General features: G+C 54.2%; 2 protein-coding genes and 2 long non-coding RNA genes across 8 annotated transcripts; 2 read left to right on the top strand and 2 right to left on the bottom strand.

The window, feature by feature from the left end:
* The first annotated feature begins 247 nt into the window (after positions 1 to 247).
* FAM76A (family with sequence similarity 76 member A) lies at positions 248 to 14,596 on the top strand. Of its 4 annotated transcripts, none has more exons than XM_030290479.4 (10): positions 248 to 392; positions 1,470 to 1,534; positions 2,305 to 2,359; positions 2,920 to 3,072; positions 3,989 to 4,146; positions 4,546 to 4,632; positions 5,437 to 5,568; positions 10,714 to 10,849; positions 11,326 to 11,427; positions 12,743 to 14,596. In XM_030290479.4, the coding sequence occupies exons 1-10, from the start codon at positions 312 to 314 to the stop codon at positions 12,827 to 12,829; spliced, it is 1,056 nt and encodes a 351-aa protein (XP_030146339.1). In that variant the 5' UTR covers positions 248 to 311; the 3' UTR covers positions 12,830 to 14,596. The 4 variants fall into 4 exon arrangements, with proteins under 4 accessions (XP_030146339.1, XP_072773957.1, XP_072773955.1 ...); XM_072917854.1 differs by having other exon boundaries at positions 280 to 434; XM_072917856.1 differs by lacking the exon at positions 5,437 to 5,568.
* On the bottom strand, positions 12,015 to 15,838 carry LOC115498270 (uncharacterized). The gene is made up of 2 exons (XR_003963688.4): positions 15,699 to 15,838; positions 12,015 to 15,251 (listed from the first exon to the last, which is right to left on the bottom strand). It is a non-coding gene; the product is annotated as an uncharacterized lncRNA (long non-coding RNA).
* Positions 15,718 to 24,701, top strand: SESN2 (sestrin 2). Of its 2 annotated transcripts, none has more exons than XM_072917850.1 (10): positions 15,718 to 15,826; positions 19,056 to 19,121; positions 19,871 to 20,065; positions 20,404 to 20,586; positions 20,835 to 21,044; positions 21,751 to 21,901; positions 22,070 to 22,185; positions 22,884 to 23,074; positions 23,499 to 23,643; positions 23,718 to 24,701. In XM_072917850.1, exons 1-10 carry the CDS (start codon positions 15,731 to 15,733, stop codon positions 23,802 to 23,804), a joined length of 1,440 nt encoding a protein of 479 aa, XP_072773951.1. In that variant the 5' UTR covers positions 15,718 to 15,730; the 3' UTR covers positions 23,805 to 24,701. The 2 variants fall into 2 exon arrangements, with proteins under 2 accessions (XP_072773951.1, XP_041576665.2); XM_041720731.2 differs by lacking the exon at positions 15,718 to 15,826 and adding an exon at positions 19,505 to 19,732 and having other exon boundaries at positions 18,856 to 19,121.
* On the bottom strand, positions 22,428 to 26,053 carry LOC140680463 (uncharacterized). Its single transcript, XR_012051784.1, has 2 exons — positions 24,249 to 26,053; positions 22,428 to 24,189 (listed from the first exon to the last, which is right to left on the bottom strand). It is a non-coding gene; the product is annotated as an uncharacterized lncRNA (long non-coding RNA).
* Positions 26,054 to 26,118: the final 65 nt, after the last annotated feature.

Here is a 26,118-nt window from a genome sequence, read left to right on the forward strand (position 1 = left end):
CGGTCTGTCCCAGGCTCCCCGCCCCGGCCCCGCCCCCTTTTCCACAGTCCCCGCCCCCTTCTCCACGCGCGATCTCGCGCGACCTCCCCCGCGCGCCGCGTCACGCGGGGCCGAGAGGCTGCGTCACCGCGCCCCCGTGACGTCACCGTTTCCCCGGCGCGCCCCGCCCCGCAGCTGTGAGTGACGGCACGCGCACCAATAGAAAGTGGCGGAGGCGTGACTGACGCGGCGCGTGGCCAATGGGCGGCGGGAGGGGGCGGGGCTGCGCGCCGGGCGGGCGGGCCGGCCGCGCCTGGCGGCGGGGCGGCGGGATGGCGGCGCTGTACGCCTGCACCAAGTGCCACCAGCGCTTCCCCTTCGAGGCGCTCAGCCAGGGCCAGCAGCTCTGCAAGGTTCAGGAGAGGGGCTGCGCTGTGCGGGGGCTGTGGGGGAAGGTCTGCGAGGGAGCTGATGGGGGCTAATTTGGGAGGAGGCTGATGGGAGAGGAGGCTGAGGGGGGCTGTGAGGGAAATGGGGGGTGGTCTGTGAGAGGGTTTGTGGGGTCTGAGGGGTAAAGGGCCTCCTGGAGCATTGCTTGCGAGGGAGAGCAAGCAAGGGAATGTTTTTAAGGGGTCTGGAGGCTCTTAGAGAAATTGGGGATAACTGGGGGCCTATTTTTTGGGAGATCCTGGGACTAGTTATGAAGACTGGGGCCTTGAGGTGTGTGTTGGGGTCTGTGAGTTTGCGGTGGGAGGGTGTGGATGAGGACCTGGGAGCTCTGGGGAGGTGTTGAGGGGCTGGAGCATGGGGCTAAAGCCTAGGGGCTGTTTGGGGGATATGTGAAGGACTGTTCAGGGAAGCTGTTTCTCAGAGGGACCCGAAGGCACTGAAGGCAGTTTTGAGGTGCTGGGGGTGTTTGGAGGGTGTTGGACTGGAAGTCATGGGGCTGTTGAGGGGAATAGAGGGGAGGTGGGAGCTGTTGCTGAGCAAAGGCCTGGGAGGATCTGGCCATGTCTGTAGGAAGTCTGATGGTATCGTGTAAGGAGTAAGGTGGGTTTTGGGGTGGGGAAGGACAAGATCAGGGATGAAACAGGGAACACGGGGCAGGAGCTGGAGCAGCCTGGGATCACTGAGGCTGGGACAACGAGGGGGAACGTAGGGGAAGCTGGGATGAAAGGAGAGCGCGGCCTGATGTGCAGGAAAGTGGTGAATAGCTGAGGCAGAGCTGTGTGCTCCTGCCCTGGGAGCTGGGGCCGCCCCTGACCCTGCTCCGCGGGTGTGAGGCACCAACGAGCCGTGCCGTGGGTCTCAGTTCATGCCTGGCTCACCTGTGACACACGGCATTCCCATCACCCTTCCTCTTCTCTCAGCCTGACTGGGCAGGGAGGAAGTGTTTGCAAGTGGGTGGATGTGGTGGGAGTGGAGGGCAGTGGGAGATGTGGGATTTGGGGAGCAGCACTGCACCTCATGAAACACCTCTGTTGTTGCAGGAGTGCCGGATTGCTCATCCCATTGTTAAATGCACTTACTGCAGGACTGAATTCCAGCAGGAAAGGTAAATGCTTGCTGAACTGGGGAGATCCAGGTTTTGTGTAGAATGGTCACACCGGGAACTGTAATGCTTCCACACCTTCAGTGACGGAGCCTTAACCTGTAGATTGTTGCTGTGGAGGACTTGGGAGACCTTTGGCCACCTCCAAACGTCTGCTGGGCAAGTTGGAGTGTGAAGTGCACTTGGATCAAACCTTTTGCTTGGGTTTTTTTTTTTCAGTCAGAGCTCAGATGCATCTTCCCATGAGTTTTCCTCTTGCCTGATGTCTGGCATCCAACATTTATTTCCTGCTGTGTGTCCTTTAGCTGGGCTCTTGTCTTTTTGCATTTTGTCAGGTTGTGTAGCTGTCAGAGGGAGGATTGGTGAACCCAGAGCTGTGTGTGGCCGTTGTGTGAGGTGTTCCTTCCTGTGTTTGTTGCACAAATACACCTCTGCCCTCTCTTGCCATGACCTCCATAGTGGAGCCTGCCCTGATGCTGAATCACTCATGCTGCTAATTAGTGATTAAATCCTGTGTTTGTCTGGACAAAAACTGGGTGTCATCTGGGGATGCCTTAATTAAAAGACACCTCCTAGTAATTTTTTGCCATCTATCCTCAGCCAGATGGGGATAGGAAAAGCATTTTGGTATCTGAGTTGCTAGAGAGGTTGAATCCGGCCTCATCAGCAGAGACAGAGCCAAGGGGAGGCTGGGATCCTAAGCAGGAATCCTAAACACAGAGGTTTAATTTCTGTTGGAATGTGTTAATAGAATGATCTGTCCTTCTCAACAGCAAAACCAACACGATATGCAAGAAGTGTGCTCAGAACGTGAAGCTCTACGGCACAGTAAGTGAGAGGGGCTCAGCCTCCCCAGCCTCTCTTCCTTTCATCTCTCTTGTCTTTATCCTGCTGAAATCTCAGAGCAATTTGTGGACTGGCTCAGCTGTAAGAGCATGACTGATCAATAATATGGGTCACTCAAGCATAAAGCTTTGACTTTTTCTATTCTTTTAGCACAAAAAAAGAGCTTTACATCGTTTGAGACCAGGAAATGATGTGTTTGATACCCAGCAGAAACAAGGCTGTGCTTACACAGACTGCGATTGCTGCAGGAAGCAGTGATAAATCTGTATTTCCTGCTTGTCTGAAATCCGAAATAGACATTTTGATTGGTTCTATTTTGTTGTTTTTTCTAAAGATTTCACAGCACTTGATAAATGGTCTGAGTGCCATGGCTAAATACACTTAGCTGGAGACCAGGGATCCAAATGGAGTTTTGTCTCCTGGATCAGCATTATACTCTGTGTAGAATAAGGAAATAAAAGTTTGAAATTATGGGAAGAATGAGAATGAGCAGTGTACTACTGTAGTTAGAAGGCTGTAGCAGTTGTTCTTATTTTTTAAAGCCAAAACCCTGCCAGTACTGCAACATCATAGCAGCATTTATTGGAAACAAGTGCCAGCGTTGCACCAACTCAGAGAAGAAGTATGGCCCCCCTCACTCGTGTGAGCAGTGCAAGCAGCAGTGTGCATTTGACCGCAAGGATGACAGGAAGAAGGTCAGTATTGGTGTTAAAGAAGGCTGAAAAGGTAAAAGGGCTGATCACAGTGATCCTCTGTCCATCTTCTTTACATCTTCTGCAGCATTTCTGACAGGACAAGGAGGGAAGGCTTCCCATTGCCAGATGGCAGGGTAAGATGGAATACTGGGGAGAAATTCCTCCCTCTGAGGGTGGTGAGGCTCTGGCACAGGCTACCCAGAGCAGCTGTGGCTGCCCCATCCCTGGAAGTGTCCAAGGCCAGGCGGGACAGGGCTTGGAGCAGCCGGGGACAGTGGAAGGTGTCCCTGCCCAGGGACTGGCAGGGGGTGGGACTGGGTGAGCTTTAAGGTCACTTTCAATCCAAGCCATTCCGTGATCCATGTCTCTTGGTTGTGAAGTGTTTTCTAGAGTTGAACTTTGCTCTGGTTTAGAGCTCTTTAATCTTTGAACCCCTGTGTGCCTCTGCCAGATCTTCTAAGAAAAGATCTCTTGAATTTGGCCCAAGAGCTGGCAGAGGAGCAGAGACCTCTGAATTAAGTGTGAGGTGCTGTTTGGGAAGGGGGATGGGGAATGATATTTGTTCCATAGCCTGAGGAGCTACAAGTGTCATAGCTCCACCAGGAAACCCCTTCCATGGCTTCTGTACACCCTTTGCTTTAACACCCTGAGTGCTCTGTAGGAGGTGTGTCTTCTCGAGGCAAACTGCAAACATCTGTTGTTTGGAGTGCTGCACCCATAATCGGTGCCTGCTGAGCCTCCTGGAGCAGTCACCTTGCTGTTTTGGTCTCCAGTGACTGCCTGTCCATTCAGAGGATTCTTTTTGAGTCCCTGCTTGTTCACCTGTAACCCTAAACTTGAAAAAGCTTCTTGTATTTCTGTATTTGCTTTGTGGGCAGGAAAAAAGACCAAAACTTCTTTCTGTCTCCCCTTCCAGGTGGATGGAAAGCTTCTGTGCTGGTTGTGCACACTGTCCTATAAGAGAGTCCTGCAGAAGACCAAAGAGCAGTGCAAACACCTGAGCAGTTCTTCACGAGCCAGCCTGCAGGAGAAGGAGCAGTTCAGTAGGCTCAGCAGTGGCAGCCACTATAACAGGTAACCTTGGAGAGGGGTTTGGGCAGGGTCTGAGTTCAGGACAATCTGGCTAAGTCACACTCTGCTTGTTTGCAAACCTCACTGTGCTGGTACAGCCTTGTGCTTCTTAGTGATCCAACTTACCGAACTTGTACACTATGAAAGCGAAGTTGCATTTGTAAAATTTAATGATTAAAATGCAGATTTTAAGCAGGAGTTCTTCACCTACATGCTGCTCTGACTCATTGTTTTCTGTTTATTTTTAGTCTCCAGCTACTCTTCAAGGAATGATTTTTTTATCGTTTTAACACTGGGAAATACTGTTTTAATAGATCAAAGTGGGTGGGAATATTTATCTGCTTCTCTGTCTTAGACTGAAAGTCATTCAGGTTCTGACATACAATTTCCTCCTTTTTCTAGCCAGAAAACCTTATCCACGTCTTCCATTCAGAATGAAATCCCAAAGAAGAAAGCCAAGTTTGATGCCATATCTGCCAATGGTGACAGGTGAGCCTGTTACATGGGGAAATTGTAGGCGGGGGGTTTGTTTGCTGAGTTTATATAAGAGAGAGTTGTGTGTGAATAACAGGAAGCTCTTATGCTAGAGCAAGGGCCTTGGGCTTTGAGACCTCGAGGGGCTGCCCTAGAACCTGGCAGGCCAGTGCTACCTGGAATCTAGACATAGATTTAAAGAGGAAAAGAATACAGAGCACCTGTACCTGCTTGGATGGAGCAGGATTGAGTTGAGTTGGCTGAACTCCCCAACAGTCAGGAAACTGCAGCCGGGCCAACTTTATTGTCTCTCTTGCAGCTACAGGGAGAGAGGGGCTGGCGAGGCCTGCAGCCTTTGTGCTCTGGGGTCTGTCAGACTGATCTGCAGGGAGAGCCTCAAAGGACAGGAGATGATCCAGACCCACTTCCCATGTCCCCTCCTGCCTTTGGGGTAGAGACAAGCAGTCAAACAGCTTTGCTTGAAAGGTTGTGGACTCCCCATCCGGGAAGTGTTCCAGGCCAGGTTGGATGGGTCATGGAGCAACTCGGTCTAGTGGAAGGTGTCCCTTCCCATGGCAAGGGGATGGAACAAGATGCTCTTTAAGCTTCATTCCAGCCCAAACCATTCCATGGTTCTCTGATTCTAGGAAAGCATTGACCCCATTCTGTTGTCACACTTGATGCTGGATCATGTTGATGCCAGCTGCCTGTGCAGCGGAATGGGAGTCACTGGCAGAAACAGGAGATTGAGATGGATTTGTATTTTTATGGTCTTGTGCATGCATATTTTCATTCCTGCCTTTCCTCTCTGATTCTCAGCGTTCCTTCCTCTCCCGAGATGCTTTGCCCCCTTATCCAGAGGGCCCCGTCCACGTTGGCGCAGTGGGCTGCTTCCCAACAGACTCTCGGGGCCCACCATTGTCCTGTTGCTCAAGGCATTGACATCCTGAAGTGAGATCACCTATTGTTTTCTCCCCTCCCTCCCTGGGAACTGCCTCACACACGGGAACTCTCCCTCTCAGTGGATCTCTTTCTAAACAGCAGGGATTTGGGAGCATGGACCAGAGCATAGTTAGTGCCAAAGGGTTTATTAAAGACACTGGTAATTAATCAATCAATCAATCACTACCTGCCTTCAGTGTCTCTGAGATCACAGATCTCTGCTATGGATACTGTTGACACCTTGTCACTGTAAAATGCTCCCTTGGGAAATGCCCGTCCCTGGAAGTGTTCATGGCCAGGTTGGATGGGGCTTAGGGCAACCTCATCTCGTGGAAGGTGACACTGCCCATGGCAGGGGGCAGAACAAGATGAGCTTTAAGGTCCCTTCTGACCCAAACCATTCTGGCATTCTATGATTCTGTGAAATAGAACTTTAATAGTTTTATAGGGCAGTGGCACTCACAGAGTGGTCTGAAAGATATTTTATCATCTGAACAGCATTTTTAGTTAAAAACTGGAAAAATTTAAGGACTAATTGTGACTTAGGAGCCATAGCTGAGTGTGGAGGGCATAGAATTCCGTTGGCTTCAGTGCTGGTGGAGCCAGAGGAGAGAATGGAAACGGGGCCCTGGTAGAAGTGGTGCAGCTCATCAGTACTGGTGCAGCTTTCCCTCTAGAGAGGCAGCTGCTCTGGGCTGTGGGACAGCACCAGCTGTCTTTATCTCCTCATTAAATCCTGGGCTGAGATCTCACAACTCATTGTAACAGCCCTGCCAGCTTGAAAATACCCAAAAAACCAAAATGACCTGTGCTCTGGTCAGCCATTTGTTAGGAAAACAGGAGCATGTATTGAAGGAATCAACAGCCTTCCTTTTACTCTCATGTCAGATGTTGTCAGTCTGGCTACTGCCAAGGCTGTAGGCCTTGCCATAGGCTTTTTTTGATGAGTTCCAGAAACAAACCAAGTGTAAATTTAGCAACTAAAGAGCTTCAGTGACATGCAGCAGAAAAGGCAAGCTGCAGCTGCCTTAAATAGACAAATGACTGCATGCCTTGAGAAGAATAATAATGGGGGTTCCTTAAGTGTGGTTTGGAGTTGCTGAGAGTTCTTCTATGAGGGTGAACCCCCAAGTCCCTCCCCTTTATACAACTACCAGATTGTCCCTCCCAGAGTCACGTTGGTGTCTGGGGCACAGCCTGAGCATGGAGTTAAGGTCTGCTGCAGCACAAGGGTGTTTGCACCAGCAAACCTCCTCCCTGCTAAGATCAGCCCCAACGTCCTGTACCCTGGCTCCAGCCAAACCTCTGGTATAGCCCCCAACTGAGCAAAATTTGGGCTTGCTTGAGCTCAGTTAACTTTGGCAACACCTTCAGTCAGGGTCCAGCTTATCTGAAATTACTGCTTTTTCTCGGATATGGTAGAAATTCCTTTACTGTGTCATACTGAATTCCCTCTGTTTTTGTTTACATATTTCAGGGTGGTTGTTGCTCACAATAGCTATGATATGTGGACAGGATGATTTCCAACAGTCATTTAAAGGGTGGTGTTGAATGGTTTGTTCTGGGTGAGTTCTGGGAGGAGCAAACAGCTCTGGTGCTGCTGCACTGGGAGTAGTTTTCTCTCCCAGTGACTCGCAGCACATCTTGCAGCAGACCTGACCTTACTAATCCTTCTGTGCTGCCAGTGCCCCATGGCCTTGTGCTGCCCAGCTTCACCTCCAGCCCCAGTGCTGGTCCTGGCTGGGGCAGTCGTGGTGTCCCCATCGTCTTGCGCCAATGCTGGCAAAGTGCTGTTATGCTGCAGACTCTGCAGATGAGCACACTGCGGTCCCTTCTCCTGTCACTGCAGACAAGGTGCTAAATTGTGCCTGTAACACCAGGCAGTGACAGCACTGCTGGCAGGGGGAGGGCAGCGGTGCCTCAGCACTGAAGCTCATTTGTAAAAAGATTCTTATTTGCATCGGAAAGTCCTGGCAGAGTTTAAAGCTCTGTGACCTGGGCTGTACTGTACTGAGTGGAGGATGTTTTTTCATAGAATCCCAGAATGCTTTGGGTTGGAAGGGACCTTAAAGCTCATCTCATTCTGCCCCCCTCTGATGGGCAAGGATACCTTCCACTATCCCAGGTTGCTCCAAGGCCCCTCCAACCTGGCCTTGGATACTTGCAGGGATCCAGGGGCAGCTACAGCTCCTCTGGGCAAATTCTGCCAGGGCTTCACCACCCTCACAGGGAAGAAGTCCCTCCCAAGGAATCTATCCCTGCCTTCTGGCAGCTGGAAGCCATTCCCCCTTGTCCTGGCATTCAGGCCCTTATCCCAAATCCCTCTCCAGCTCTCATGGAGCCCCTTTAGGCTCTGGAGTGGACTCTGAGGTTTCCCCAGAGCCTTCTCTTCTCCAGGCTGAGCACCTTCCGCTCTCCTAGCCTAGGTTCAGAGCAGAGGGGTTCCAGCTCTTGGAGCATCTCCATGGCCTCCTCTGGACTCATTCCAGCAGCTCCACGTCCTTTTGATGCTGAGGTCCAGAGCTGGAGGCAGCTCTGCAGGTGGTTTTTGTCTAAGGTGAAATGTGGATGCTGGTTTAGTGCCTGGTCTGTGCCTCTTTGTACCACCCTGACTTGAATAGCGAAATCTTTAAGCTTGGCATTTGCCTTGCCTAATTTCTGCCATTTAACAGGTGCGGAGTTTCAGGCAGTCGATTTGGTTTCTGTTCCAATCAATAGAGAGAAGCAAGTGCCTTGGGAACAGCTCCATTTTTGTCCTCAGTCTCTGCTGAAAACAACAGGAGCTCATAATTTCCCTTTAATTAGCGGTGTGCCTTTTAGGCTGTTTAGACATGGAGAGCTCATGTCCCCCTACCTATCCCAAGGGGTTGGATCTTGAGTTTATTTGAAGAGGAAATGGCTTTTTTTTTTTTTGGTTGGTTGTTTTAATTCTTAATCTGTTTGTTAAAGGAAAAGACTGACTTGTGTTTAGCAGTTTTCCTCCAAATTTTGGAGTCTCATGCTGCTTCTGTAACATGGGGTTTAAGACAGCGGAACCTTTCATTACTATCTTGTCAGTCTTTAAAAAAATACAAAGGAAGAGGAAAAAATACCTGCTTTTTTATTGAGCACCTTAACACATTTGAAGGGGCATTTTGCAGCAACTGGACGGGAAAATACCTGTCTGGTATTTTATACCCCTGCAGGAGGAGATCTCAAGCTGGCTGTTCCCCACTGGTGGATGCAGAGCCCTTGGAGCCCCAGGGATGGGTGCTCTGTGCAAGGCTGGGGGCCCTCCTGTCCCTTCCTTCTCCCCACTGGGTGGCAGGCCTGGCTCTCACCTTCCTGGCTTCACAATGTGCTGGGCAGCAGCAGTTGCCAGGCAGGGAATTTTTCATGCTGGAGCTGCTCAGGGAAATGTGGACATCCCCTGGCACTCTATCATCCCGGGGCACAGCAGGAGGGAAGCATGCCTGGGCAAAGGAATGGTGTGTCAAGGGATTGTTTTCAGCCAGAGGGAATTAGTGAGGAAGCCTTTCTTCTCTCTGTGCTGTTGGTTATTGTTGTTGTTGTTTTTTAAAATTTATTTCTCTCCTCCCCAGCATATTTGTACTGAGTGGGAAATTAAAGCTGCTGTTAATAATGTGCTCGCACACAGAAAGGTGCCGGAGCACACACCATCATCTTGCACAGCCTCCACTTGGGGAAACTATCAGGAACATTTTAAAATGGAGTTATTCTGTGCTAGTGTGTGGCTATGAACCTCTCTGCCTAGCGCAGAGTGGGATCCAGTGTGTGCCCAGAGGGCTGCCACATCTTAGTGTGGACTCTGCTGTCAGCATGTTTTAGCCATGCAGGGCTCCTCTGCTCTGGGCTGTCTCCTGCAGACCCTCAGTTCTGAGTTTTCCTCTGCCAGGTTTTCTCTCACAGTGCCTCAGGGCCATCCTCTGACTCTCAGATCTGGGAACCTGCCTCTGCTTAGTTTGCCTCTGTAGATCCCCAGCACAGTGGGGGAGCGAGCCTTTTTCCCTGCCACATCCTTACTAATGAGTCCTGTCAAAGCAGACTGTAGTGCTTTTAATTAGGAAATGGATCATTTCCAGATGCTGGAGGAGACCCCGTGTGAAGTGAGCAGCAAGTACTCTCTGCCTTAGGGTACAGGTTGGGGACTGGAAGCTCAGAGGTAAAAACATCCTAGAGAGAAGCAGAATTTTGGGTTGAGACCATGCTTTCCCCACTCTGCTGCAGCTCCCAGCTTTAAAGCTCGGTGTTGACCTAGCCTGAAGGCTTTAAAAAGAAAAGTCAGGCTTTGGGTGACCCTGACGATTTATTTTTATTTATCTGATAACAGCCAGACTTGAGGTAATATTTTAGGTGAAGGTTTGTTGTCTTATTACTGTTCAATTTTTATACAGCAGTTTCAGGTGTCTGTAGCTGGGAGTGTGCTGCCCACTTAGCACAAGGAGATAAAAGTCAGCTTTAGGGATGGAACAGAAGGCAGGGAAAAAATCAGGGGGGCTCCCTAGGCCTTGTGGCTGCAGCTTGTTGTATCTTATGATCTGGCATATTGCTGTAGCACAGGACTGCACGTGCCTGCCTGTGTCACCGGGTGTCTGTAGGGAGGTTTGTGATTTACCAGTGCAGCAGTGACTCATGCACACCTAACTGCTGATGCTTGCTTAGATTTGGAGTACCTGGTGGTGTACAGGTGATGTGCTCTGCTATTTCTCTGTCTTCCTGGAGAGTTTTTCCTACTCTGGAATAGTACAGCTTCTCCCTAAATTGCTTTATCATGGCAGAGTCATATTACAAGGTCCAGTACGTTTTTTTACCCCTTTTCCTTGCTCAGGACAATTTAGCTGTTTTCTTTTGCTCTGTTTGTTGAACTTGGAGGTTGTTTCTCTTTCATGTCCCCTCCTTGCCAGAATGTTTGTTTACATTCAGTGGGAAGTTTTGCAGTGCATCCAAGGACTACTTGTGAGCAAAGAGATTTCCAAAGGGATGCATAAAGTTTAATTATCTCTCTGATTGCTGTCTTCAACTTTCTGGTTTGAAAAGGGATCATGAATGATCACGAAATGATTCCCATTCTCCCTTGAGTGCATCTGTGGGAGGTTCCCTGCCTCAGTGAAGAGGAGGGTTTTGTTGAGGGCCTCTCCCTGTTCTTTGCTGCAGTTTTTCTCCAGACCTCGCCCTGGACTCCCCTGGCACTGACCACTTTGTCATCATTGCCCAGCTGAAAGAGGAAGTGGCTACTTTAAAAAAGATGCTTCACCAGAAGGATCAGATGATTTTGGAGAAGGAGAAGAAGGTACAGTCCTTGGCTTGCTTCCCCCCAGCAGGCTGACATGTTCTCAGAGATCACACTCTGACACAGCCTGGCTTTTATCTTGGAGTTAACATGTCTGGCTGTTTCCAGGCTGCCTCCTTTCCAAAGCCAAAGAGGCTCTCTGGACCCACCCAGGGGGTCTCATTTCATAAAGGGTCATTTCCTGACTGCTTTCTTGGAGACCTCTGTGTGTGGGCAAGACTGGGAACAAACATGCTGCTGATTGGAGAAATGCAGTGCTGGCCCTTGTTCTTGCTCTGTGCTCTCCGTGACACAGTTCTGGTCTCATTGCAGTCCCTCAGCACCACCAGCACGTCTGTGACCTCAGCCAGTCTCACACACCTTCTGCAGAGACACTTTCCAGGCAGGGGGGTCTGTGGTGAGGGCACTGTGGCACAGAGGGCAGTTTGTGGTGTTGCCTCTTCCAGCTCACTTGCTCCTTCCTGGTTTCTGCACAGATCACGGAGCTGAAAGCCGACCTGCAGTACCAGGAATCACAGATGAGGGCAAAGATGAACCAAATGGAGAAGACGCACAAGGAGGTCATGGAGCAGTTACAGGTGAGAGCATTGTCAGTTTAATTTGCTGAGCTGTGTTGTATCCAGGAGTGACTGAGAGCGCTCCTGATCAGAATACCCTGTGAGCTCCTGCACACTGAGCCCTGCTAATGTTTCTAAGCCCTGTCCTACAGCCTCTATGCTGCCAGGCAAGCCCCTCCTCAGCTCTGCGTTGCATCCCAACCACCATTTACACCTACCTTGCTGCTCTCTACTCAGGCTCACACTTACTGTGCTGTAAAGTGCTATGTTGTGTCCCTTATGGACTAGACAGGAGCCATCAAACTCATTTTACTTATTGCCAAAATCAAGTTGGAACCTGTCTCTCCTGTCTGCAGAACCTTTGTCAGCTCCCTGAACCTCTAAATCACCTCCCTGTGATTTGTGTGAGCAGTAACCAGAGAGAACAAAGGAACAATTGGCAGCTCTTTTTGCCCTGTATCTCTAGTCGAGATAAAGAACTGTCTGAGCTGATGGGTGCAGAGAGAGCAGGATTCTTGTCATGGCTGTGGAAACACAGCAGACTATCAGCATGAATAGCTTGAGCCACTGAAGGATCAGGTCAAAGGGGAAGAAATGAAACACAGAAATGAACTTTGCACCATTTAATTACTTTGGGTATATAAAGATCTAAAGCCCCAGCAATGAGAAGTGGGACGGGATAAAACAAAAGGCCTCTTTTGCCCCTGAGGAAACAGCCCATCCTCCATCCACACCCACTCTGGGGAAGTATCCCAGTGGAAGGCAGGTTCGAGGCCTCCAGCTGCTGTCAGAGTGCTGGTGCCTGCGAGAATCCCTTCACAGGACATGTCCTTCTGCCTGGCTGAAAGCTGGAATGTTGGAATGTGGTGTGGAGAGGGCTGGATGTGCTGTTTCTGATGGTAAAGGAGCATCAGGTCCAGGAGCAGGTGTGCACCAGCCACCTCCCTCTCTTGGGGCTTTCCATGTCTGTGCTCCGCTCAGGCTGGGACTGCCCTGAACTCTCTGGTGTCCAGACATTTTATTTCTGCTGGTATTGGTTGAGTCTCTGAAAACCTTTTAAATGACTGCAAAATCAAGGTTCAGATCCTCTCAGTGTATTGTAGGTGCTTTGAACTGTTCATATGATTAATTTTTGAGCGGTGTTGTGGGTTCTATAATTTTGTCTTTGTCTTTTCCTGTGGGGCTGGGATGGCAGAGCCCTCTCTAGGAGGTTAGAGGTGAGCTCAATCTCTGCCCCCCTTTCCACCTGTGTGCAGGATGTCAGCAGCTTCTGCACAGGGATCCCAAGAGCTAATGGTGATCCAGGCCACTAAATACCCATTTTGCCCATTTCCAGGCCAAGAACAGAGAACTCCTGAAGCAAGCAGCTGCCCTGTCAAAAGGCAAAAAGCCTGAGAAGTCAGGAGCAATAACCTCCCCTTAAAGCCAAGCCCCCAGCCTGGGAGCTTTCCCCAGCATTAGCCGAGGAGTGCGGGAGACCTGCTGGATGGCTGGAAGCCCAAACCTCTGTGTTGTGGACTCCATGGGAATTCCTGGTGCGTGTTACCTTCTGACAGCATGCTTGTGTGGCCGGTTTCAATCCATGGGGAGAGGTCCCAGCCTTCCTAAATCCCCCCAGAAGTACTGTTTTCTGGAAGAAATCTTTTCCTAACCAGTTGCTACCACTGCCAGCCCTTTCCATGAGCAAACAGGAACCTGCTGCATTAGTGGTTCCCAGCCTGCTGCTGTGAGGGAATTGCCATGGCCAGTTGTTCTGCAGATAAAATGGGAGCTGCGTGTGGTGGGAGCCAGATTTTTTTTTTTCCCTTGAACTGTTCCTTCTTCAAAAGAGAGCTGAGAACTCACTAGCCCAACAGGTGTTCCTGGAAGGTTGTGCCACTGCTGACAACAGTTGATCCAGCTTTTTGAAGATGCTTCCAAAATGGGGGCCATGTATTTATCTTGGAAGATTTTTGTGTTTTGTTTTGGTTTTTTCTTATTTTCTCTGTCAACTTGGCAAACCAAACTGCCTGGTTTTGTGTTTCCTTGTTTTTCTGATCAGAGCTTTTGGGCTGGGAGCCAAAGTGGAATGATACAGCCCCCAACCCACCCAGAATTCCCCCCACCCAGTGCCCTGGTTATGTGGTGACCTCTGGGATTTTGATGATTTCTGCAGCTTGGTGCGATCAAGTATCTCTTACTCCATTTCTTTACACAGAGAGTAAGGATATTCCCTCTCTTCCCCCTTTCCCTGCCCCTTCAGATGCAGGGGCCAGGTTGGCTCCAGGAAAGCACTTACTCAGGCAGCGACCTGAGCCAGGGAGTGTTTTTTGGGGCACTCCAGAGATTTTTTTCACTGCTGATTCCAAACCAGCAGGATCAAAGGGCTATGAGAGTTCCCTGTACCAGGGATGTGCTGCCCCAAAATAGCACAGCTGCCACTGACCTTTACAGCCAGACCAGCTGGGGTAGATCCCCCCAAGCACCTGTTTTGGGGTGATGGTGGTGGATAAAAAGCACTTGGAGGGGGAGCACCACACAACTCCGGGCTGGCAGGAGCTCCTCGGCATCCCCAACGCCAGTCAGGGAGCGGAGAAACATCTCAGGGCTTGGAGACCCCCGAGCAGGGGCTGAAGGTAGGTAAGAGAACTCATGCTTTTGCTGCAGGGCGGCTGCTCCGTCAGGGCTTTGATGAAGCTTTTAACTAGAGCTTGTGATTGCTTTTTTCATCCTTTTGTTTCCTGTTTGTTATTAAGTTGGTTTTACTCAAAGGCACTTTTTTGGGATGATGTTGGCTTCTGGCATGGAAGGAGCGCATTTCATCAGACACTGCCATGCGTTTGTTTTTGGTTTTTCTAAGAGACTTTTGATGTGAAAACAAGCAAAACCAGAAATCGTTACACTTTGCCTGAGTGTGGCAAAAACTCACCCAGTTTTATACTTTAAGAAAATGAAGTGCATTGGTGGGAGTTTTTTTAACTGTGGGTTCTGCTTTTATTCCTTCCCTCAACGTACAGAAATAAAAAGAGGGAGAAAGGCCCTGTAAATACTGTTCAGTAGGGTTTTTAATCGTGATAAATTGCTCCTGCCGTTGCATAGCTGATTTGTAGCACCAACATCGTTTCTTTGTATGTTTGTAATGATGAGATTTTCAAGGGACGCTTTGATTTGTACAAATGACACCTGTAAAAGTGGTTTTAAAAAATCCTCATCTGTGACTGCTACTTTGTTTGCTTTGAAAAGGGTAAAAAACAAAACAACCAAAGTACCTCTCCCTGCCTGGAGCTGATTTATCTCCTGCTCTAGGGCTGGGAGTTTGGGGAATGAGAAAATATTTTCCCGTTGTTTGCTTTGCTCCTACTTTTTTTTCTATCTTTAAATCCTCCCATCTAGCCTGTTGCTAGGATCCTGGTTACTTGGTTACATCCAGCTTCCCAGGACCCATCCGGCTGCTGATCGAGGCAAGGGATACAACTGACACAGACAGAAAGACCTGCTTCCTTGGCATGGAGGTTTTCCCTTTTCCTGTGAGATTTCCATGAAGAAAATTCAGCTGCCCCTCATCTTTTTCCAAGGAAATCTCTGGAGGTCCGGGAATTTAAAAGGGTTTTAGCTTTGACCATTTTCCTTATTCATATCTAGTCTCCTGGAGCACATGGGGTTAGCAGCTCCCCCCTGCAATGAGGATCACTGACCTGTACAAACCACAGTTTCTACTGTTGTTTTGTTTTTGTTTTTTTTCTTTTTTTTTGCTGAAGCCACATCCATCTGCCTGCAGTGCAGAAATCCTGATGGAGCATTGGCAGCTCCTGTGGGCCAGGATCACCTTGGGAGTCACCTTCCCTCCACGCCTCTGAACAGTGCAGCTGCAGAGGAAATGAGAGGAAACAGCCTCAAGGTGTGCCAGGGAAGGTTTAGATTGGATATTAGGGAAATTCTTCCATGGAAAGAGCTGTCCAGGCCTGGCATAGACTGCCCAGTGAAGTTGGGGAGTCCCTATCCCTGAAGGAATTTGAAAGCCGTGTGGATGTAACATATGGGGACAAGAGTTAGATGGTGGCCCCCGGTGCTAGGGGAACAGTTGGACTGGATGCTCTTAAAGATCTTTTCCAACCTGAATGATTCCATGATTATAATTCCCTTCTCCATCCCACAAATGCTCTGGGCTTCCTTGCAGCCCACCAAGCCCTAATGCCACAGGTTTTCCCACTGTAGTCTGTAGTGGGGTGACCAGCCACAGTGACAATCCAGCTCCTGGATTTGAGCAGAGCATGTAAGGACAGGAGACACTGAAACAATATTCCATGTGTTACCTGCCCCAGGTGTTCCTTCAGAGTGTCCCTATATGGTCTCTGCTGTTTCCCTCCTGAGAATCTGGGCTGCCCAAAAGCACCAGCTGCTGAAAAAGGCAGGAGCTGTCCCCAGCCAACCTCCGTCTGAGGTAACACATCTTGAGCAATTGGCCTTCCCTGGCTGTTGATCTTTCCTGGAGCAGCAGACTTGTCCGGTCAGCAGGACCGTAACGGGGCACTGCCGGTCCCGAACCTGCGCACGGTGCTTGGTGCGCCCGCTGGCCACGCCCCCGCCTTCTCATTGGCCCGCCTGTTGCCGGGTGGTCACGCCCGCAGCCTCCCATTGGCCGAGGCGGGCCGGGGGCGTGTCCCCGCCCCGGGCTATGTAAGGTGGCGGGCGCGGGTCCCGCGGGGGTGACCGAAAGAGACCGGGGGCGACCGGGGGTGACCAGAGGAGACCGGGGGTGACCGGAGGAGACCGGGGGTGACCGGGGGCGACCGGGGGCGACCGGAGGAGACCGGGGGCGACCGGGGGCGACCGGAGGAGACCGGGGGTGACAGGGGGTGACCGGAGGAGACCGGGGGTGACCGGAGGAGACCGGGGGCGACCGGAGGAGACCGGGGGTGACCGGGGGCGGCCGGGGGTGACCGGAGGAGACTGGGGGTGACCGGGGGCGACCGGAGAGACCGGGGGTGACCGGGCTGTCCCAACCGCCCGCCCCCGGCCCCACCGCCCGGCCCCGGCCCCAGTGCCATGCTGGTCACCGGCTCGCCGAGCAGCCCCGCGGGGCCGGAGGAGCGCCGGGGCGGCGGGGCCCGGCGGGGCGGCCAGGTAAGGCTCCGTGGCTGTACCGCCCCGGCTGCAGGGAGCGGAGCCGCCGGGCCATGTGCAGAACGCGGCCGGGACAGGAGCGGCCCCGCGGCGCGCCCTCCCTGCAGCCGGGCTGAACCGGCGGGGCCGAGGAGCGGCTGCGCTCCCGCAGGTTCCCGGGCATGCGGGGAACTTGGGGCGGCTGGAAGGCGGGACCTTTGGGTCTCCCAGCCTTGCGGGAGCTGGTATGTGTGGGAACCCGGCAGAGCTGACGGGTACGGCGTGGCACGAAGGGGTGGGATGTGCCTGCGGGGTAGGTGAGGGGCTGGCAGGAGGCTGGGGGGCTTCAAGGGCTCTGTCCTCCAGTTTGGCTCATGCTGCTGTTCCCAGCATGAACCTCACCTTAACAGGGATGGTTTCCCAAAACCTGCCTAAGCCCTGGCACCAGTGGGATTATTCCTCAGCACACCCATCTTCCTGCTCACAGGGCATTATCTCCTTCCCCTGGTCCCACTGTCGAGATTCAGCCTGCCTTGTGCCCGCTGGAGGCAGATTGTGTGTCAGTCACGGCGTCTCAGTGCCTCAGTTTCCCCTCAGTTTGATAGGACAACAGGAAGCAGCCTCAAGTACACCAGGGAAGGTTGAGGTTGGATATTAGGGGAAAATTTTTCACTGAAAGGGTGGTCCAGGCCTGGAACAGGCTGCCCAGGGAGTGGAGTCCTCATCCCTGGAGGGATTTAAAAGACGTGTGGATGTGGCACTTGGGTCATGGGTCAGTCGTGGCTTTGGCAGTCCTGGGGTAGCAGCTGGACTTTATGGTCTCAGAGGCCTTTTCCAACCTGAACTATTCCGTTATTGTGATTCCCCATCACTGAAAGCAGGGGAGATACTTTATCCGCTGGTGGCACAGCAAGGGTTAAGCACAGCACCCCAAGGATTCCTCAATGCAGCAAAACACGAGGAGCCTCTTGCAGGAATGATTAAATTCACCTTCCAAGGTCGCCCTGAGATACACTGTAAAGCAGGGGCTGGGCTGGGACCCTGGTTCCTGCTGTGGGTCGGGATTCCAGCTGGCTGGAAGTCCTCCCGTCTGTCCTGTGGATTCCCTTTGCCAGGGCCCAGTGCTGTCCCCTCCCAGGGAGTCTCCTGGACCTGCAGACAGTTCTTTCTCCTCATACCCTGCATCAGCACACAACCAAGGAGCCAACTCAGCAGCAGGAGCCTGAGCCTGCCGTCACCCTAGTGCTCCCATGGTGACTCAAGGCAGGAGCATCCCATGGGAGCCACTGGCTGAGGGCATTCCTGGTGTGCCCTGGCTCTGTCACAGTGCCATTCCTCGTGTGCCATTCCTGGTGTGGCCTGGCTCTGTGGCGGTGCCGTTCCTGGTGTGCCCTGGCTCTATCATGGTGCCGTTCCTGGTGTGCCATTCCTGGTGTGCCCTGGCTCTATCATGGTGCCGTTCCTGGTGTGCCATTCCTGGTGTGCCCTGGCTCTGTCACGGTGCCATTCCTGGTGTGCCCTGGCTCTGTGGCGGTGCCGTTCCTGGTGTGCCATTCCTGGTGTGCTCTGGCTCTGTCACGGTGCCATTCCTGGTGTGCCCTGGCTCTATCATGGTGCCGTTCCTGGTGTGTCCTGGCTCTGTTGCGGTGCCATTCCTGGTGTGCCCTGGCTCTGTCACGGTGCCATTCCTGGTGTGCCATTCCTGGTGTGCCCTGGCTCTGTTGCGGTGCCATTCCTGGTGTGCCCTGGCTCTGTTGCGGTGCCATTTCTGGTGTGCCCTGGCTCTGTCACGGTGCCATTTCTGGTGTGCTCTGGCTCTGTGGCGGTGCCATTCCTGGTGTGCCGTTCCTGGTGTGCCCTGGCTCTATCACGGTGCCATTCCTGGTGTGCCCTGGCTCTGTGGCGGTCCATTCCTGATGTGCCCTGGCTCTGTCACGGTGCCATCCGCCGCATGGGCAGCGCGTGGCTGCACTGACAGCTGCTCTGGTCACTTCGTGCCATCCCACACCCCTTTCCTGCTCAGGAGAGGGTGCCAGGCTGCACCTTCTGCCTCCACAGGGATTTGATGTCCCCCTCTGTGGGTCTGTGGAAGCAGCTCGTCACTGGGTCACTGGGTGCTGTGGGAGTGCAGCTGCCCACTTCCAGCCCTGAGGAGTGTGGGGCAGAAAGGCTCTGAGCCCCGTGCTTGGAGCGGGGGCAGCCCCCGCGAGTGAGGGAAATCGTCCTGTTCAGTGGCGTTTCATGCCCAGGGAGGGCTCAGTGGGACCCCCGAGGAGGCCGTAAGCAGCTGTGCGGCTGCTGGTCCCTGCTGCGGGATCCGCGCATCCCGTTATCCCGGCGCTCCTGCTTTCCTGGCGGTGGTGAGCGCGGCTCGGGAGCGGTGTCCCGGCGTGTCACCCGCGTCCGGGAGAGGAGCAACTTCCCCGGCGGGTTTCATCAGGCGCTGCCTGACGCGGAGGGTGTGCGGGACACGGCCCCGTGCCGGTGTCCGCCTGAGTCACCCCTTCCGCTGACGCCCACGGGGATGTTCCCGGCTCGGTGACTCCCGGCTGTGCCTTCCTTCCTAGGAAAGAGGAATCGAGGCTGCCCGGGAGCTGGCGAGGGGCCCCAGCGCCTTCATTCCCCTGGGAGAGGTAAAGCGATGAGGATTGGCTCGGGTGGGGGTTTAGTTTCCCACTGCCACCCCACCCTAGGCTGGGGTGACGGGAAGGATTCCCACCCCCCCAGTTCCTACTCCCGGTGGGGGTGGGATGCTGAGGATGGGGGGTCACCCACCCCAAGCGGATCCTTGTGGCATTGTTGGGGGGGTCGTTCTGGAGGTTAGGGGAACAGCTGCATTTCACCCTGGTGTTTGCTTGCCCTGCCTGTGCCTCAGTTTCCCCACTCGGGCACACACATCTGTGTTTCCCCTGCGACGCAAAGACCCACACCCTTGCCCTGCCCGCCCCCCAGCATTCTGCCCTGAAATCCCCAGGGCACCTGAGCCCTATCTCAGCACCCACATTCACTCTTCCAGATGTTCCTCCTCAGGCAGAGATAGCGCCGGGTTTCGTCACTGCGCTGGGGGCCGAGCCCATCTCCTCCCCTGCGCTCCAGAGCCCAAACAAACAGCCCAACCCACAGCTGGACGGGCTGCGTGGGCTCTGCCATGGAGCCCCCCAAGCAGCCTCTGCCCCCCGGGGCCGGGAGCGGGGACACGGGCCAGCGGCGGTGCCCGTTCCGCAGGCGGGGCACTTCCCGTGGGGTGAGGATCCAGCCTTGGTGCTCTGGGGTTCCCGGGTCCTGTTTCTTGGGGGGGTCTCTGCTGAGGTTAGGGGATGTTGGGAAGAGTGGGGGCCTGCAGCTCGCAGCCCTTCACTTCCCTCCCCTCCTCATTCTGCAGGTCCCGCAGGAAGGAGGGGAGAGCAGCCTGCACCAGCTCCTCGAGGCCTTCGTCCCAGCAGGTAGGGTGGACCACGTCGCCCTGGTCATGGGGCTGCACCCCCAGTACCTCAGCAGCTTCTGGAAGACCCAGTACCTCCTGTTGCGCATGGACGGGCCCCTGCCCTACCACAAGCGCCACTACATCGCCATCATGGTGAGCAGCGGGCCCTGGGGGCGGGGGGACACAGGGGTCTGTGAGGGGTCCCAGCACTGCTGCTCAGGAGGCATTTGGGACCCCACAGTTGGGCCCCTCTCTGATCTGACGTCCCAAAAGCTTAGAAACTCCTTTGGGGTTGGTGCCCACCCAGGGTACCCCAACACCCTCCCTCCAGGACCCCTGGGGACTGGCCCTGATAGAGAGGGGGAAATCTGGATAAATCCCCAGGGAAAATCCCCCAGGAGTGAGTGGGACGTGGGGGCTCCCTGCCTTGGCTTGCAGCAGGTGGGGGCCAGCAGCCAGGGCTGGGGGCTGAGCGCTGGTTCTCCCCGCAGGCAGCAGCCCGGCACCGCTGCTCCTACCTGGTGGGGTTGCACATGGGGGAGTTCCTGCAGGTGGGGGGCAACCCTGCATGGCTGCAGGGGCTGCACTGCGCCCCCCAAAAACTCCGGAACCTCAATGAGGTCAACAAGCTGCTGGCGCACCGGCCCTGGCTCATCACCAAGGAGCACATCGAGGTGAGAGCTGATGCTGCCAGCACAGATACCCCCAAAAACACACTGACCCCAGGGGCACCTCCTGTGGGCACAGCCCCCAGGGTTTAACCCTTTCAGGGCTGAGGGAGTCAGTGGGATGGGACGGGGTCTATGGGCGAGGCACTTCCCAAACACTCCTGTGTCCTGCCCTTGGCTTGCCCCAGCACTGGGCTGTGGTGGGCCAAAGCTGAGGCCTGGGAGATCTCTACAAGCCCTGCTGTGTGTCGCAGGCTCTGCTGAAGCCGGGGCAGGACAGCTGGTCGCTGGCAGAGCTGGTGCAGGCGCTGGTGCTCCTCACCCACTACCACTCGCTTGCATCCTTTGTCTTCGGCTGTGGCATCAAGCCCGAGGAGGAGCAGGACGTGGGGAGCAGCTGCTGGGCCCCCTCACCCCACAGCAACAGCAGCCCTGCCTCTGGTGACACCATGGGGGGCTCTGGGGTAAGAGGGGCTTTGCCTTGCAGGGGTGTGAATGTGCCCTGGGGTGCTCTATGGGGCTGCCCCTGGGAATCACAAATTGGCTTGGATTGGAAGGGACCTTAAAGCCTGTCTTGCTCCATCCCCTGCCATGGGCAGGGACACCTTCCACCAGACCAGGCTGCTCCAAACCCTGTCCAGTCTGGCCCTTTACACTTTTGGGGATGGGCAGCCTCAATTTCTCTGGGTAAACTCTGCCAGGACCTGCCCACCATCACAGGGAAGGATTCTTTCCCAATATCCCATCTGTCCCTGCCTTCTGGCAGTGGGAAACCATTCCCCCTTGTCCTGTCCCTCCAGACTCTTGTTCCAAGTCCTTCTCCAGCTCTCCTGGAGCCCCTTTAGGCACAGGAAGGGGCTCTAAGGTCTCCCTGAAGGCCCCCCAGCTCTCCCAGTCTTGTTTCCAGAGTAGAGGGGCCCAGCTTTCGGAGAATCTGTGGCCTTTATTGGGAACAGCTGATGCTGTAGAGCCATGCAGTACTCTCCACATCCTCCACAGGACTTCCTCCTCCTCCCTTTGGGGGCCTGGGGATGGGTCATGGGAGTTGCTGGAATCTGGGCACGGCCAGAGGGAGATGCCCAGGGGTTCCCCCAGGTGCCAGCAGAGCTGGGGTTGGGGGCCCCTCTGGTCGACCAGGGGCAGGGTTGACCCTGGCCTGTGCTTCCCCAGGCCACAGATGCCATGCAGGAGGTGCAGGTGCTGATGGAAAGGATGAAGCTGCTGCAGGAAAACCAGCTGGAGGAGGAAGGAGTCACACAGGAGGAGATGGCGACACGCTTCGAGCTGGAGAAGACAGAGAGTTTGCTGGTCCCTTCCTCAGGTGAGGAGGCGCAGGGGGCAGCTGTCTGGGGGCAGGAGGTCCCCGTGGGCCAGGGGAGCCCGATGAGGGGGACAGGAACTGGAATCTGCCTGAGGGAGAGCAGGATCAGCTCCCCAGTGCAGCACTGGCTCCTTCTGGGCTCATGGCCACTGCCTTGGTGCCTTGTAGATATTTTGGATCCCTCCCTGCAGTCCAACATCCGCTGCTTCCTGGAGGACCCTGAATTCGGATACAAGGACTTCACTCGGAGGGGGGAGCAGGCCCCTCCCACCTTCCGTGCACAGGTGGGTGTCAGCAGCGGCTCAGGACTGTTGTTCCCAGGATTGTGGACAGTGGGCGAAGGGCTGGAGTGAGCAGCCAGGTGCTGAGAACTGGGGGGAGGTGTCAGCTTAGTGGGGACCCCACCTTGTCCCTGGCTTTGGGGGTGTTGTGGTTTAAGGCCAGCTGGAGATGAAACATGACACTCACTCAGCCCACACTTTCTTGCCCCCAACTCAGGGAGGAAAATCAAAATAAAACTTGTATGTTGAGATACAGGTTTAATAATTAAAGTAAAACACAATGATAATGGTAAATAATGACAATGAAAAGGGAAAAAACAAGTCATGCACAATGCAATTGCTCAGCACCTGCTGACTGATGCCAGATCCCCCTTCCCAAACTCAGATTGGCCCCTTCTGGGTAACTCCCTCCAGTTTATAAACTGGGCATGACGTTCTCTGGTGTGGAATATCCCCGTGGTCAGTTCAGGTCATCCGTCCCATTGGCAGAGCCTGAAACAAGAGGAATAAAATCCTTGACTCAGGATAAACCCAAAAAAACCAGACCATCAGTGTGTTACCAACACCCTTGTTAGTCTAAATCCAAATACAGCACTGGAACAGCTACTGAGAAGAAATTAACTGTACCCTTCCTGAAACCAGGACAGAGGGACCCCACCTTTCCCCTCCAAACCCCTGCCCTAGCATCCCTTCTCCTTCAGGATTACACCTGGGAGGACCACGGCTACTCGCTGATCAACCGCCTGTACCCCGAGGTGGGGCAGCTCCTGGATGAGAAGTTCCAGGTGGTTTACAACCTGACCTACAACACCATCGCCATGCACTGCGGCGTGGACACCTCCGTGCTGCGCCGCGCCATCTGGAACTACGTGCACTGCGTCTTCGGCATCCGGTATTCCCGGGAACGGGCCGGGCTTCCCGCTCTGCCTCGGGGAGAGCCCGGCCACAGCTCCAGCCACGGGCTCCTGCTGGGCTGCTGCTGCTGCTGCTGCTTCCCCAAGGCAAAGTGCTGCTGCTGTGTGCGCTTGGCTGGGCTTCAGAACAGCCCTGGGAAAGGAGAATTTAGTAAAAAGTTACAGTGAGGGCGGTGAGGCTCTGGCGGACTTTGCCCAAAGAGGTGCTGGAATCCCGATCCCTTGGAAGTGCCCGAGGCCAAGTTGGAAGGGGCTTGGAGCTACCTGGGATGGTGGAAGGTGTCACCACCCGTGGCAGGGGTGGGACTGGGTGGGCTTTAAGGTCCTTCCCACCCAAACCATTGTGGGATTGTATGAATGCACAAGGCTTGTGTCTGGAATAACACACCCTCCTCCCTCCAGCTACGATGACTACGACTACGGGGAGGTGAACCAGCTCCTGGAGCGCAACTTAAAGGTCTACATCAAGACAGTGGCTTGCTACCCGGAGAGGACAACCAAGCAGATCTACGCACAGTTCTGGAGGCACTTCAAGCACTCTGAGAAGGTGCTGCCCCGTCCCTCCCCCCGGCAGGGTGCTCGGGGCGCTGACCCGGTGCCCTGACGCCGCTCTCGCCACAGGTACACATCAACCTGCTCCTGCTGGAGGCGCGCATGCAGGCGGCTCTGCTCTACGCCCTCAGGGCCGTCACCCGCTACATGACCTGAGCCCTGCTCCCTCCTCCTCCTCCTCCTGCCCCGGCTGTGCAGGGAGGGCACAGCGGGTACCCTGACAATTCACCTGCAGTATTGCCTCCCTGCTTCACGGGCTCAGAGCTGTGCAAGTGAAGTGGGAGCTTCCCTGCGCTGTCTCCCAGGAAAGAGGAGCCCCACGAGGCTGTCGGTGCTGGGAAGAGCCCGAAGTGCTGCCCTGGGCTTCAGGGAGCTGCGCGGGCTCTACTGCTCTGTGCCTTTTCGGGGTTGAAGTGAAGCCAAACTGGGATGTCTGTGGGTGCAGTGCTGGTGTCACACCCCTGTGGCACTGCTGGCACCAAGACTGCCCCCGAAGAGATGGCCAGAGGATGTCATGGGCTTCATCCCTGCTTTTTGGGTCCTGCTGTGCTGGGAGACGTAGCTGCTGGAGGGGGTGCTGCCCAGGCACCCCCTCCCCACCTTTCTGCCTCATCCCCAGCACTTTGGGATGTGAAGTGCCTTTAACCTAAGTGCCAGGGCAGGAGCAGGGACAGGGTAGGAATACCTGAGTGTGTTTTACACCTTTTTGCATTGTTTTCCAACCACTGGCACATCTCCACTGCCTCAGCTTCAGGGGCTGAGGGGGGAGCCATGCTGGGGCATGAGGCTCCCTCAGCCCCTCTCCTGCTGTGAGGGTGGGATGGGGTGGCCATGGCTTTATCCAGATATGCCAGAGAGCTCCCAGCAGCACTTGGAGGTGCCTGTTGGGGAGCAGGATCCAGGGCCAGCAGCATCGCCACCCTTGGTTTGGCTGTTGAATGATAGCTCCAGTTAAGTTATTTCTGTTTTTTTGATATATTAACTCCTGACTAGGCATGGAAATGCCTCTGTAACTAATCTTGTTTGAAAAAATAAAATTATTTTTTAATTCTTTTTCCTTTTTCACTTTTCCTTTGGTCAGCCCAGGGCCTGTTCCTGTGTGGCAGATAGGGAATGCAGGGTCTTGCTGCCCTGGGAGTACCCGGGCGCATCCCTGAGGTGTCCAAGGGAGGATGTGGGAGGTCTGAGCACTCCCCATTTGCCTGAGGGAGATGGGTTTGACTTCGGTAAACTCCTTGTGGTGACTGTCTCCAGTCTTTCCCGGCTGTAGCACCTTCCTGGGAAGGCAGGAGGAGTTAGCCATGACATTGACCCCACCGTGTGTGTGTGCTGTGGGGTGCTCTGACCCACTGCTGGCACGGAGCTGAGCTGCAGTGGTGCTGGGGGGCAGAGCAGGACACCCCAAGCCCATGATGTGGAGCCCAGCACTTATCAGGGTGTGGGCAGGAGCCCCTGGAAGCTGCTGATAAGATCCCTGGGGAGCGGCCAGCTCTGCCTGGAAGGTGCTTCCCTGAGGAGCCAGATCCAGGCGCTGGGGCTGCTCGGGACTGAGGAGCTGCCGTGCTGCCCCTCTCTGAGCAGGCATGTGGGGCAGGGGGCTGGAGGGGAGGCTTGGAGCGGGTTTGTGGGGACTCGTAGGGCAGAGTCTCCGTTTTGGGGGAAAGAGGTTTGAGGGCAGCTTTTCTTGGGAAACTGAGGCAGGGGGACAGGGCTCCCTGGGCTTTGCTGGTTGTGCCAAAGTTCCTGGTGGAGATAACAGCAGAGCCCCCAGGAAGTGCTGCATTTCGGGGTGTCACCCTGCAGCACCAGAGAACAACGTGTGGGGAGCTGAGCCAGCCCTTGGGTCTCCTTTAGCTCACAAACCGACTCATTGCATCACTTTAACCCCCTTTGTTTTTTCAGTTGGCTACAATTATAAACCAATAAACTCCTCATCCAGTGCATAACTAAAGCCTGCAGTTTGTGTACATGCCTATAATTTATCCGCAGCTTTCACTGTTGCCTTGCAGGGCAGGTGTGTCAATAATATCAGTACCTGTAGCCCATAGTTATGATACCAATAGATGCTATGTTTTTTTTCGCTACAATTGCCCTCAATTTAAAAATGTAATGTGTTAGTGGTGCTTAACTCACATCAAAGCAACAGGAAATAATAGTAGTGGTAGTAGTAGTAGTAATAATAATAATCTGTGCTAATTTTAAGACTGGTGGAGCCCAAACAGCTCTGCAAAGTCGGCGTTCCTGGGGCTGAGCTGCCCTCGCTGTGCCGGGGTTCATGCGGGGCTGGGGGTGAGAAATGCCGGAGTGCGGACAGCTCGTTCCCGAGGGATGCGGGCACACCTGGATCCGCTGCACGGCTGGACATGGATGGTCACAGAGCCCCGGACGGACCCGGGCTCTCCCTGCGTCCCGTCCGCCGCCCCCAACCCCAAATCCCCCCGACCCCAAATCCCCCCGACCCCAAATCCCC

This window comes from Taeniopygia guttata, chromosome 23 (genome assembly GCF_048771995.1).
Source record: "Taeniopygia guttata chromosome 23, bTaeGut7.mat, whole genome shotgun sequence".
Classification (NCBI taxonomy): domain Eukaryota; kingdom Metazoa; phylum Chordata; class Aves; order Passeriformes; family Estrildidae; genus Taeniopygia; species Taeniopygia guttata.